This window comes from Pecten maximus, chromosome 9 (assembly GCF_902652985.1).
Source record: "Pecten maximus chromosome 9, xPecMax1.1, whole genome shotgun sequence".
NCBI lineage: Eukaryota > Metazoa > Mollusca > Bivalvia > Pectinida > Pectinidae > Pecten > Pecten maximus.
The window spans coordinates 20,020,638-20,035,775 of NC_047023.1; the positions used below are offsets into that span (position 1 = coordinate 20,020,638).

The 15,138-nt window shown below is 34.1% G+C and overlaps 2 protein-coding genes across 2 annotated transcripts in view; one reads left to right on the forward strand and one right to left on the reverse strand.

Annotated features, from left to right (window-relative positions):
* The window catches only part of LOC117334493, a 155,995-nt gene extending 154,206 nt beyond the window's left edge, over positions 1-1,789 (reverse strand). Inside the window, 1 exon segment of the mRNA XM_033894150.1 lies at positions 1,499-1,789. Within this exon segment, the coding sequence (XP_033750041.1) occupies positions 1,499-1,586 (88 nt within the window). The 5' untranslated portion in view covers positions 1,587-1,789.
* Positions 1,790-9,295: 7,506 nt separating this feature from the next.
* On the forward strand, positions 9,296-15,136 carry LOC117334531 (RNA-binding protein 8A-like). Its single transcript, XM_033894213.1, has 6 exons — positions 9,296-9,398; positions 9,990-10,049; positions 11,352-11,429; positions 12,754-12,890; positions 13,714-13,844; positions 14,391-15,136. Exons 1-6 carry the CDS (start codon positions 9,335-9,337, stop codon positions 14,419-14,421), a joined length of 501 nt encoding a protein of 166 aa, XP_033750104.1. The 5' UTR covers positions 9,296-9,334; the 3' UTR covers positions 14,422-15,136.
* Positions 15,137-15,138: the final 2 nt, after the last annotated feature.

Consider the following 15,138-nt stretch of genomic DNA (forward strand, 5'->3'; position numbering starts at 1 on the left):
TACTGTTCATGGTTTAAGTCTTTCCACCATTTTTTTAAATTACAATAGTTTTTAATAATGATTTTTTTTATTTGTAGGTAATTGACTTGTGACATGTCAGTTTATATGCTTAGAAACCATACATGGTACCGGATATGAGTTAGGCAAATCATATAAATCTTCAGTATATACATGTATACACACCTTCACTTCTTAAAGTTATCATATTAACTAATACAAAGATACTTGTCAATATTTCGGAAGGGAGAATCTCAATTTTCACCCTAGATTTAGACTGAAGTTTAAAGTGGAACTTCATTATAAATACAAAAACTACACCAGAAAGAACAGTTCACAGTATTCAGTTTTGAATGTTATATGATTGTCAGAGGTTTATATAAATGTTAACACATGCAATATTCCTCGTTTGAAAAACTTTAATAAGTCATGCAAAAAATTATTTCAGAAAAACAGTGAAATCATTTCCTAACTTTATTGGTGAAAAATTTATTCAGAAAATGATGTGTCATCGTTTTTATTATAGCATGCATTGAAGCCAGAAGAGGTTATGAGGTTTTTTTTTTTATCAGAGGTTGATTTGATGTCTGGTACTGCTAGATTTTCATTTCACATTATCGAGTAATTAATGTAATATAACGAAAATATCAAATGTCAGCTTGTACATTATTGTAAATCTGGTACTGTGTTAATATCATGATGTCATTACATCTTAATGCAATAACATTCAGGAACGCAAATTTTGCTGATGAAATACACAATAGCTAGGAAAGAAATAAAATTATATAAAATGTCTGAATGAGAAATTGATACCATCCTCTCTGTGGATACCTTGCTAAAGATTTGTACCTTGCCAAATTTTTTTAATGTTCCAGGGGAGGGAGTGGAAATTTTTTTTAGAGCTCAGTTCAACCAACAAATACCTCTTTAATCCAGTAAATTAAACAAAAATTTAGAATCATGAATAGTAAAACAGATTTGGCCACAACTTTGTCTCAAATGATAAGAAATAAGCTAACTAATGAATTTATCAAAATTGATGAATATCAATTAAAATTAAAAAGAAATCATACAAAGAAAATAAAAACACACAAGATTTATATTTTATTTTACTTTCTTAATTTTTTTTTTCAATCCAAGTTATATTGATCTAATTAAATCTAAAATGTAGCCAAAAAGTACAATGAAATAATTTGACATCATCTTTGTTAGATTTCCAATTATTTTTTATTCTTATTATTATTTCATTATATTCTAATTGTTTAGTTATATTGTTTAATAGATATTAACTGTCCAACAGTAACTTTTTCCCTGGACATGTATATATATATGCAGTAGCCTTTACATAATTATCAGTTTTTACATAATTATCTGTTTGTCAGCTGAGACCTGTCATACGAGCTTTGAACATTACAGACCGTATATTTTTTCTCCTATTCACTGCAAATATTATAAAGATTTGACAGAATTTTATCACCTTGAATTGCTCATCAACACTTACCTACGGCCAGCCATAGAATGCATATTGCTGATATTAAAATGTTGGGAATTTTTAACTTTTTCTTCATATTTTGAAACTTTCCTTTCATAAGGCACTTTTCTGCGCCCTCGCATAGAGAGGGGCCTTGTCACTAACTACAAGCGGACCAGCGCTTGGGATCACAGAAGCCCACGTCCTGTCACATAATGTTGTCTGCCCCCCAGAATGAATCACAAGTAGCTTTAGTCCTCCTCCTCTGCGAAATATAACGTCGAAAATCCTCGAGGACAATTTTCTGGGGGTAAAATCAATGGAGCTTCAGCAGTATATATCCAACGTGCCCCCGTTCAGTTCACGAAAATGGAGTTTTGAGACGCGCTCTCTGATTGGTCGTACGGTCACAGTTGATCTACCCGGTAGTAAATCACCTACTTCTAGCGTCATATGTATCTAAGCAACGTTCCAACAATGTGTCCATATATTTCGTATACCGTTAACCTAATATATTGTCATAAGAGATCAAATTTTTAAAACCTTACCCGCTGGCGTACATAGAGTTAACCGCTTTGACGTCTACCTATTTGTAAACAATAAGCATTGTGTGCCCTGGGAAGAGCTTGTGTACACTTGCAGCAATACGTATTCTATAAATAACAGGTGGTCTGTGGTCGGTTATTCATTCAGCCTGGCGTGAGACAGGAGATTACTCGTCTTAAAGAAATGAAATTGACTATAAGGAACATTGCTATACACATCTTTACACGTCATTGCTTCTCAGAAAAGTTATCAATTAAAATTAATTGGTGGATCTCGCGTATCAATAAAGAGTATAATAAAAACATAGTTACTTGTCGACATGCATGTACAGCAATATGTACATTGTTTCAACTCTACATTGTTGTTTTTTTAGCTAATTCCTATAGCATTATGATGTCGTCGACTTAATTAATTATAATAGCTGCTATTAGTTAATTTAAACGATACTATTATGATTGCTGGTTTAAATAAAGATATCAAATCGAAATTTGATAAAAACAATCATAACCCCTCCTGGCTTCTCGGCATGCTATAAAAAATGATAACACGTCATTTTCTGAATAAAATGGTTGCCAATAAAGCAAAAAAAAAAGTGATTTCACAAACTCCTAAAATTGATCTTTAGTTATTATATTTAAAAGAAACATCGGAAATGCCGTTGTATTTAAAAAAAAATATAGTCAGTTAATTAATATAATATAAATCTGGTAGTTTTGTTTAAAATATTTAATGATGAATTTTGAAATGATAGTTTCATTAGTTTGTTTGTGTTTTACGGCCCATCGACAACTAGGGTGATTTAGGGCCAAACAGTATCATTTTGTGTTATGACATTAAAATCAGATAAAATTGGTCATTGTTATTGTATATTTAGATCATTATGATTACAAAGTTAATTGTTAATTAGTTGGTTAATGATCTAAATATAAAATACGAATGCTTTTAGCAATGACCAATTCTATCTGGTTATAAAGTCATAAAACAAAATGATACTGTTTGGCCCTAAATCACCCTAGTTGTCGATGGGCCGTATTAGTTTCATTAGTACTGTGATTCAACAGAACAAATATCATATACATGCATTCATTGGAACAAACTAATCTTTTAATAAATATGACTAGGCTACTTATAGAGGACGACGATCAGAAAGATGATATATGTCGAGTTTTTATAAAGTGATAATTATAGTAGCTTAATTAGTTCCATCATTATAAATCAAAGGATGAAAGTGAATAGCGTTATTAATTTAGCAATAGGTCAATAAATACACGAAAAGGCTAATCAGTCCTCGTAGGTCTCATCAGTGATGCTAGGATCACAAGTGTGTAAATCCAGTGAAACTAGGACGATCAAAATGGATTCAGTAATATTGTTTTTAATGATAGAACAATATCTAGGGACAGGTCTAAATTGAAGTGTTGCGGAACTGTATAGCGTTGAAATTTGTGAACAGATAGAGCATGTGAACAATGTGCCAAGAGAAGAATGGGCTGTGGTTTTCTAATTGAGGGCTTATTTCTTGATGGCTGGTTCAGCAAACAATCTAAGGAGAACTGTCCCTCATTTTTTTTAATTTTCTTGTTTTTAAATTATTTTCTTGAGGAACAATTGTCTATTTATGGTCATTGTTTCAGGTTTCTGGTTTGTGTATATCGGTCCTACTGCCTGGTCCTCGTATAAAATTGGTGGTGAAGTAGTGTAGACATGTGTCACCATTAGGGTGTACATTTTACACCTTTAACCCGAACTATGAAAGTATATTCATCCAAAACGAGAATATCCTTCGAAAAATGAGTATACAAGTTAAACAAACAAACAAAACAAACAAACAAACAAACAAACAAAACAAACAAACAAACAAAAATTACGACTGCCGTCCCACAATTGAGGTTGACTCGTCCTTACAAGAGAACATGTTTGTACAGCTAAGGAAACATCTCTGAATTCTCAAACTGTCCGTGTCACACACAGATGATTCAAAATACGGGAGAAGAACTTAACATTTTGGATACCTTGTTATGAAATCTCGTATTCGAATACAGTGTACATCTCTTTTAAAGTAAAATCTGATAACTTTTCTCCAAGTTCTGGGACATGGAGTCGTACGCCATAAATACTGATAGAGCATTTACAAATAAATAACACGAAATAAATATTTTTGTTACTATAATTATGACCGGCCATTAATGGAATTAACATTTGCTCTGCTTTTTCTTCGCTTCCACGCACATATATTAACATGGTAACACAGATGAAGACAACTTTATGGTGCTCTGACCGGGCCTCGAACTCGCTATCTACGGCTCCGTAAAAGCCTAACCAGAAATACCCGCAACTTCAACAATAGAAAAAAAATATTTGGCGCATAGTTTGTTCCTGGGTGACCTCGGTTGTCGACAGGCATTAAAACACGTATTAGATCAAATTAGATAGGATTCATCGCCGTCGTATCACCGTGTAATTATAAAAGCGCGATAATCGAAACGGGCATAATTGTATTTAATTGACGAAGTCAAAATGTCCAGCAGTCTATTTGTGAATCTAAATGTCTGAATGGCAGTAAAACACCGTCTAGTTCTGTCACTTACTGAGAAATATGTCATATTGTTCTGATATAATCTGATATGTCAAGGTATTAGGGCGGATGTAATCAAACTAAATAAGTGTAACCTGTACAGGGTGAACATCTCTTTTGTCACCACAGGAACTTGAGAATTAGTGCAGTCTACATGTATTTGGATATCCCCTAGTGTGTATAGCACATTTTGAGACGTTTAGGGGGGCTAGATTAAAATTCGGTAAAAATGACACCCCCGGTGATCATGTATACGGATATATATACGGATATGATCACCGGGGGTGTCAATTTTTTACCGAATTTTAATCTAGCCCCCTAAACGTCTCAAAATTTTCTATACACACTAGGGAAGGTCCAAATACATGTAGACTGTAACTAATTCTCAAGTCCCTGTGTTTGTCACTGGTCAGCATGATTTGTGTCTGGTGCCTCTGGCGTTCCAGTCAGCCAAATGACTTATGAAACAAAATCTTTCTAAATCTAATTTTTGAACTATTTTGATTTATATTTATATATTTCATTGTTGTTGTTATTATTATTATTATTATTGTGACATTTCTCTTGTTTATGTATTGCTCTCCCAAACAGGATTTATACACTCTATATCCGGTAATGCCACATTAAATGTCACGAACGTGTCGTAAAGCTTACGTAAACTCGCGGGTCAGGACTTGAGCTAGGTGACCTATTTTACGACTTCAAAATACCTACCTAGTACGTCATCCGCATTGTAACAGTACTTCAGCACTCTTTATCGTTGATTTAAACCTATTTTATTACCACAAAGTCAAGCATTGGGATTGGAAACACATTATAACAACATTATAAACGGCCTTTCCCAACACAAACTACGGAACCGGCAGCTTACATAAGGATAACGCTGTTCTTCGATACTATAGGAATGTTGTTAAATTTGATTTTTAAAAATCATCAATTGTTCGTGTCCATGGACAGATTTTCGTTTTCAAAGAGAAACGATTTTTACATTTAAATCAAAGAGAAAGTGAATAAGTAAACGTCCCTGAAGACTATAACCAGTGAAAGCCTTTCTCATTGGGCTACCATAGTATAGGTATTAGTCGTGCCTGTGAGATCTGTTTCGGTGATCAATTCAACTTGAAAATGAAAAGGTATCGTTGCTAGGTGGGCTGACTACAGTAGTAAAGTAACAATTTAAAGAAGGCCTATAAATCTATTCGTTCCCTCGGTATACTTTAGCTATGTAATTATATATTCTGTTGCCTGGAAGATGCTAACATTCAGGTAATCAGTCATTTTAATGATGAATGAAACTATAATTGAAACGAAAGAAAAACTATCAAAATTGTGCTGGTTTATTTTTTAATGAAACTCTACCCTCTGACATTGACCTCGACCTCATTGCACAGGCTTTATAATTAAATGTATGAGTGCCATATAAAAGGAGCGCAGTGGTGGTTGCTGATATGCGGAAAGATGGTTGTAATGTGCGACAATCTAATTAAAATTAGACTTGTAATTTCCGTTCCTCTACGATACACTACAATACAAGTATTGCAGTGTATCGTAGAGGAACGGAAATTACAAGTCTAATTTTAATTAAAATTAGACTTGTAATTCCGTCTAAATTACAAGTCTAATTTTAATTAAAATTAGATTTGTAATTTCCGTTCCTCTACGATACACTGCAATACTTGTATTGTAGTGTATCGTAGAGGAACGGAAATTACAAGTCTAATTTTAATTAGATTGTCGCACATTACAACCATCTTTCCGCATATCAGCAATTGAATCAGCAATACTTGTATTGTAGTGTATCGTAGAGGAACGGAAATTACAAGTCTAATTTTAATTAGATTGAATGTGCGATGGAAGGTTGTGGTCTGCGGATGGATGTGATGTGCGGGTGGATGGTTGTGGTGTGTGGATGGATGGTTGTGCGGATCGAGTGGTGTTGTGCAAGTGGGTGGTTGTGGTGTGTGGGTGGATGGTTGTGGTGTGCGGGTGGTGGTTGTGCGGAGTGCTGCTGTGCGGGCAGGTGGTTGTGGTGTGCGGGTTATGGTTGTGCGGAGTGTTGCTGTGCGAGCAGGTGGTTGTGGTGTGCGGGATGGCGGTTGTGAAGGCGGGTCTTTGTGGTGTAGGGATGGCTGTTGTGTAGAGAGGTGTTGTGCGGGCGGGTGGTTGTGGTGTGCGGGATGGTGGTTGTGCAGAGAGGTGTTGTGCGGGCGGGTGGTTGCGGTTTAGGGGTAGTGGTTGTGCGGAATGGTGTTGTGCTGGTGGGTGGTTGTGGTTTGTTGTGTTGAGTAAATGTGTATATTCTATTCCTTCATAATTCTTTTCACAGATAAAGTAACAAAGAAGACATACTGTACTTATATAACCTGATTATTAGGAAAAGGCTGATAAATGTTATGCCTGCTGCCCTATCATTTTGAAATATTACATATGTACAATAAAAGTTGTTACAATTCAATTGCATGCGGAGATGTTATCGTGGTAAAAAAGGCCGAATGATTTCCAAAATAGTCAAATTGATTAATGTCCGAATTTCCGCGCGTAGAAAACTTCAGAAACCGATGGTAATAAAACGAGTGTAAGTCTTTCAGTTTTGTCAGAAGAAATAGTTTAAATGTTTGGAAGCTGGAGTTAATTGATTTGATTGCCAGTGGATGCACAAACAAATCAGTGGTCGCATTTAACATTAATAAAGCATTTTGCATTAAGAAATATACATTTCTTATTCAGCCAAAATGCTCAATGCTTATTGCAAAATATAAAATCTGTGAAACTTACATTTAGCCTAAGCATTTTGAAATGCTGAATACTCTTTAGTTGCTCAGGACCAACTGTCTTTAAGGTTTGAAGCTAATCATGGGTGTTTTTTCCTGTTTCTGTTATTGTTATCCTCAATTCATCGTCGGATATACCCACGGTATAAATTGATTGCATTACGCTACACGTCTTATCACGTGATAATTTAGCCTAAGTGATTTCCGACGACGTCTTCAATCTTGTAGCATAAAGCATTTCATATTTAGTATGTCGTACCAGCCAGATATAATTATAACTCGCACCAGCTTTCCATAGTAAATGTAACGCCTAATAAAGAAAACAATTCCATTATCAATCCTATCGTACATTACAGTTTCATTGATATAATTAAAAACAAAGTTGTTTTACTGGTTGAAAATGGAATGAAGAAAATATCTAAGAGAGTTTTTTTGATAAAAAGTTAAGCATTTCAGAACACTCTCATGATAGATGAGTAGCTTATATATAGTTGCCCCCCTTTCCAAAGAACATTTATCGCGCAATGGGAATTGTTTTAAAGTCCAGTCTTATAAAGGTATGAGTTAATTGTTATAATATGTAGTTTAGTATTATTGGTAGCCACGAAGGTTAAATTATTTATCCGCTTCCAGGTTTCTTGAATATAATCAAACATAGTTCCCCATTTATATGAATACCGGCAAGTATTTGATAAAAGTCACGGAGAACCAGGTACATTGTATATCATCCTTATTAAATTCTGTTCAGTTTCTGTCTCTGTTTACGAATTTCGGTCCACGCGGGTCAACAAATGTTATATATATACATAAACACAGCTAGAGGAGAGGAGCAAGAACACAGGTCAATGGGCATGATTATTGATATAATATATCTACAGCACGTTCATGTACACAAGCCTATACAAAACCGAAGATTATCAATTTCGCAGCCGAAATATCTGTTTATCTCGCTACCAAACCCAGAGTTTTTTTGTTTTTTTTTTCTGTTTTTTTTGTTTTGTTTTTTTGTTGTTATTTATTTTTTTTTTTTTTTTTTTTTTTTAATTTTAACTCTTTTCAACTAGTAACATCGATACATGTAAGCGAGATATAGTAAATCAGAATCATATAGATGGGGGTTTTAAAACGGTAAATCTTCGATCTTTTATCGCTTCGTTAAGAATCCGTTGGATAAGAAGGATCTTTAGATCAGAGGCGTGTGATTTCAATAACCAAAATTAATTTTCGTTATTTTGCAAATAACGGAGTATCTAATTTCAATTCAGAATAATTGTGAAAATGACTTTTTGGAAAGAAGTTTTAAAGCCTGGTACAAATTAAGAATATAGGAAGAATTATTAAAAAAAATATAAATGTTCCATACTAAAGACTCCTAATTGGTGTAAGAAAATTGTTAGAAATTTTCTATCAAAACTGGTTTTGAAACGGAATAACATTCACATAGGGTTTGATGAAAAATGCCGCTTTCTTTAGTAGGCTACCTATTAGAATTCTGGGACATTCGTTGCACAATATGCTATTTAATCTTCAGTATCATGGACTTATATCGATTGCTAAGAAAATGTCTCAACCATTACAGTGAACCAATTTCATTCTGTAAGTTGTTAGTTTTCTTTATATATATATATATATATAATGTGGTAACCAAGACGTTAAATAAATGAATCGCCCTGAAGATATGGCCGTTAGGCCTGAAAACGTTAGCGAAACACAACAGTTGTCGTGTTGAATTTATATTTTTCAACTATATATATATATATATGTGTGAATTAAATATACCTCTACAATTAAAGTTATAATCGCTCAAGGTGTCAGGAAGGGTTTCAAGATGTTGCAGATGGGCCTAATTAGTTCGATTTTGGTAATATCATCAGAATGAAAGAGTGTCACCATATAACGTTAGCAGACAGGCAAATTAAACCGGGTTGCTTCCCTTGTGGCGCCACACTAGGTACACACGCGGCTCAAACAAAGATGGCGGATGTTTTAGATTTACAAGAAGGAGGAGATGAATTTGAAGTTGATGAGGAAGGCGATCGTAAGAACATCATAATTTTATGTGTGATTATTAAGGAGAATGGTTATATTGTTCCGTTAGATGGCGTTTTAGTTCGAACCTTTTATCTAATGTAGATAATAATTCTAATTGCTCCATTCGCCGGTGACAAAAACAAGTCACGTTTATTCGAAAGTTAAAGTGCTTTCCATAGACAAATATGACCCAAACATTTGATTCAAGAAATGCAACCCTTTGCATAAGAGCCACGTGTTCACATCACAGTTGTTAGGTTTTACTCCATGATTTATTTTTTACCCATTTCTGTTAGGTCAAAATGATAAATATAGCCAGTTTCGCTTGACTCTCCAACTTGCAACAGGTCGGGGATCCCGGAGAAGTCCTGATTTCACTATTACAGTGATATTCCTCTATAATGGCTATATATAGCTATAAAAACATTAGCAAATCGGAGCATTTCCGCAAGAAAAGGTATATGCTGTGATATTATAATTACTACCAAAAGAAAATAAGATATCAAGATGGTTTGACAAGGCAGCAGTATTTTTCATTTATGACAATGGAAATATAGTTGATAAGAATATTAATTGAATCACACACTTTCATTTTTAGAAGGATTGCAGAAACTGAAAGAAAAAGCCAAGAAACGGAAAGGAAGAGGATTTGGCTCAGGTAAACAGTTACTTATGAAGGTATACAGAGCAACCCGCTTATTTGCATAGCCCTTTTTCCATCACAAAATATGCAAATAACCGGAGTATTCGTATAGGCGGAGTTGGGTTTTGGCCCCTCTTATACACATGTAGATCGTCAGGTAGGTACTCAAAATGGGCGCTATATGATTGTTTACGTTATTTGCATTAAAAATATATTTTAAAAAAAAACCAATTTAAAATATAAGAGTAAATACGAAATACATGGGTTGTTATTCTTTGTAAATGTACAAATACAATATTTGCATACACTTCGTCGTCGCTGGGTCCGACAGCGGTCATACACGCGTGGGTTGGCATTAGGCCTACGATGTACAATGTTATCGTTTCAATTAAGATTCATGATCGTCTCGAGATGCGTTGTGTTCCTGCTATGAGTATATTAGTTGTTTGATCATAGATGATGAACTGCTGAAGCAATAGACTGTCTTAAATGACCGTGACATGTGTATTGTTGTTTGGGGCTGTTTTGGAAAATGGCGCACACACACAAAGAGTTGTCGTTCATTACACATATGCCCCCACAATGCAACGCGCCTAGTAAACAATCATGGCGATCGCAACCTGCCTCAGCGAGTGTTCAAGTGCACAGAGCACAGGTTTGGATCGATGCTATAATAAATAAACAAATCTCATCAAAAGATGAGGCATATACATATTTCATTCAGTAATTCTTCTGCACAATGCTACTGATATGGTCTGGATAATAACTAAATGTTGATATCGATGCATCGAACATAACCTGTTTTGACGAAGTGGGAACTAATGATTAGATAACGTTGTACATCGTGTCAAATCAATATGCAAGTTCAAAAACTTTTCATAAAACTTTTATTACAGCAAAAATACCCTAAAATCAATTTTTTTCCCCGATTTTTTGGAATTTTTATATGCATATAAGCGGGAGTCGGTGTTTTAGTCGATGCAAATACACGGGATTAAAATACTAAGATAAGGAAGAAAAAAATCGGGACCTGATAATTTTATGCAAATAAGCGGGATATTCAAATAAGCGATATGCAAATAAGTGGGCTCCTCTGTACGTAGTGATCTGCATTATTACAATATCAGGATGCAGTAGTGTGATTCATTCTAACAACCTGCAGGTTTGCTGAATTTTGACAAACTCACTTAGAGCACATTTTGTAAAGACACAATTTTTAAAATACTCATTAAAAAAACTTTTCTGTTGTGTATTTCATGAAAAATCATCTTGATTTATTCAGAAAATGAATTGTCTATTATTGTTATAAATTTTCAGATGGCCCAACAAGAAGTGGGGTTGAGGATTTTGAGGCGATGGATGTGGATGAGGATGGCGGCCCTGGACCTCAGAGGTGTAAGTATATATCTGGTCATTAAAAATCAATTCCTTATTTTTCTTCTGAGAGATTTTTTTCCTCTCGCGTATTGTAGTGGAAATGTACGTACATCCCTGCACACCAATCATATAAATGTTCGCTGTCTTTTGCGACTTCTTCTCCACATCAGTCCCTGTTACCAAGCTTCATAGTATTACCTCATTAAGTATGATATGGTGGAGTATATTCTCACTATATTGAATAAATTTGATAATCAAAATAGTTTTATAATGATAAACATTGCAACTTTATCCTGAATATTAATACTAATAAGAAACTTTGAATAGTTTCTATGATCTGAAAAATGGTAAAATGAAGGTGTTTAAGATGCGAAATATAGATGTTAGTACCAAATAGGTACTCTGATAGTTTGTGGCTAATAAATTTCAGATGTCTGAGGTATAATACTTTTTGGTAATTCTTGTTCAATTGACAAGTGAATTTTTAGTACTAACAAATGTAGGCATACATTTGGAATAATGGAAAATGTAATATTCTGAAAAATTATGTTATCAAAAGTAAAGTTTCTTTGTGATGAATGGTCAGAGCAAACATAAATTATGCAGGCTGATACTCTTTGATTGCTAAACTTTACCCTGATGTGTTCACTACCACATGTCATAATAAGGATCTGAGTACTAGTCCTTCCACTGATATTCAGTCACCTTTCACATATTAGGCTACAGTTCTCGTATTCAATGCTCACTTGGACTAGTTACTGGATTTGGTGACTCAGTTTACAGATTTTGACTGCACTAGTCTGAGTGACAAGTGGAAATCAAAAATTATTTTCAGTCCTTGAAATGATTTTAATTGAAAAAAAATCTCATGCAACTCAGGAATAAAATTGTAAATAAAAATATAAGCTGAAAAAATTATAGATATTTATGTTTTAAATGATGAATTTGTTTTCTGTTTTATTTCTTTAACAAAATTCATCAAACTCTTTGTCATTACTTTGCTTTATTAAAATTCATAGTCTACAAATCCTAATTGCTGAAAAAAATGTTCCTGTAAAATGTGCCAGAGTTACAATACTTTATGGTTTATCTGGTCCATCTCACTACTGTATTATTATCAGACTACCTTGTAATTAAAACCAATTTCACCTAGACTCTGATGTGATCTTCTACTGTATCATATTTGTCAAGGAAACAGAACTTGTGTCTTATCACAAAAAAATGAGTGGAAATATTTTGTTCTCAAAAGGAAGTCGGCAGGTATCATTATAAGTGAAATGCATTTCGAATCCAGAAATAAATGTGCTTTAGAACTGTAATATTACCTTTCTCCTATACACAGCTGTGGAAGGGTGGATCTTATTTGTGACTGGCGTCCATGAAGAAGCACAAGAAGATGACTTACATGACAAATTTGCTGACTATGGTCAGATCAAAAATCTACACATCAACCTGGACAGGCGAACAGGATTCCTCAAGGTATTTCCCTAACCCTGACTGGTCAAATTATCCTGTAGTTTGTGACTTCTAAGTATGTATATCCCACTTACCTTTAAGGGTGATATAATCCATCACAATTTAGTAAAACCATATTTTAGCCCACCAGCATCACATTTCTAGCTATGTTATATGATTAAGGGGAGGTAACTTATTTTGGAAATAAAAACTGAATCGCTTCTGTCTTGTAATCTGTGTGGAAAATTTAATTATTTTTTTTTTTTATTATTAAAATATAAATGTATCGTATTGTATTGTATGTAGTTATTGAGCCAATGAGAATGAAGTAAAAAAAATATGATGTCACTATCATGACTAATTTTTGTTCAGGATTCTATTTTGCAATCATAATTGTATTACCAATAAAATTAAAACATAATTAAAACTGGGGGTTTATTGATAAAAGATAATTAAACTTAGGATTATTTTTTTCAGTTGCAAAATTATCAAAATATCAAAAACATGAATCACTTTATTTATTGATGTCAGGATTGTAAGAATTTCAAAGACTGAGAACATGTTAAAAAAAAAGTCTTCAAATATTAATACACCCTGATGTCATAGTTGGCCTTGTACACTCTCTGTACCAAGATGGTTATCCTAATTACATATTAATTACAAAATACATATTGAAATTGGATAGATGTTTTATGGAGTCTAGATTCAAAGGATTTGCCATAATTTATTCTCCACTGTAAAGTGATATTTCTGTGATATGTGTCAGGACATTTCCAACATTATTGCTTAGAGATGCTGGTACACATGTATTTGTATGATAAGATATAAAATTTTTGATTAATTTCAGGGTTACGCACTGATAGAATATGAAACCTTCAAGGAAGCCCAAGGGGCCATGGATGCATTGAATGGATCTGACATTCTGGGTCAGAAAATCAATGTTGATTGGTGTTTTGTGAGAGGGCCACGAAAGAACAAGTAAGTATCTCTTAATACCGGCTGGAATTTTCACTGAAACTTCAAAATTTAAAGTATCTTGAGTTGAATTGAAGTAGAGAGTATGTATTGTTGGCTATTTCAGATCTCATGATAAAATCTGAAATAAAAACAATGTCTTCCTTTATATTATAGGCATTAAATTGATTTAATTCAATAGATTACATTCAGGATTAAACTGCATAAGACTGCAAGTTATAACGATATATGAGGGAAAGACACTTTTGAGGTCCTCCATACCCCTATGTTTTCCTTTCCAGGGCTATGCTATACACATTTGACTAATCATTTCACACAGACGCCCATGTTATTTGTAGGTGACTCACTGCCCACAATGAGGTAGAATTATAATAGTACAGAGTCTCTCATCTCCTGGGTTGAGACCAGGTGAGATTTGGGTAAGATTTGTAAGTTTATAAACATGAGACTTTACATGGGTTGAGACTCATCATCTCACCTCAAGAAGTGTAGATACACATGTTCAAATCTGATCGTAAATTTAGATGATTTCTATTTTTCTGATTATAGAAATCGCAGAGACACGCGGAGGAGACGGTGATCTTTTCAAGGACTTGTGTAATAACTTCTGAACTTTTAAAATCCAGTGTGTGAAGGATGAGGAGGAAACTTTATACATTGCTATTGGACAGACAACCAATCATCCCTCTTTGTGCCTAAGAGGTAAATAACAGTTGATAGATTGGAAAAAGTACTGCTGCAGATTTGCAGTACTGATGCTCGGAGCTGTCTTGTGACCTAGTTTTGAGAGGACGAATGATTCAGGATGACTGATCAGTGGACAGGGAGACTTAGCGTTACTAAGAGTAGAATATAGTGTTGCAAAATGACAGTGGAAGAATCAGTCCTCGGAGGAAAACATCACATTTCTGTGTAAGAGATGTACCTGATATGTCAGTTTTAATGTCCTGTAGAAACTACTCCTGTCACAATAGTTTCTGTATAGTGTTTAAATTTAATGTGATCAAACTTTGTTTTTCTTTCCAGTTTTAGAAAAATTAAGTTGTTTCCTGTGTTAAACACATTTCATATTAGATAGATGTTCCTGGGTCTATGATGGCAGCTTTTTAACAGTGTGGTTCAATGGTCCCGAGGTGTTGGAAGTACAACACGGTTTGATAGGAGTCTGGTATTTTAATGGTATGGAATCTTTATCAATAATTAATGTTGTTTACTGTTGTATTATGCTCATAAAACATTGTCAGGATCATAAACTTCAATATCATGTCATAAATAAACATAAGAAACAAATTGAGCA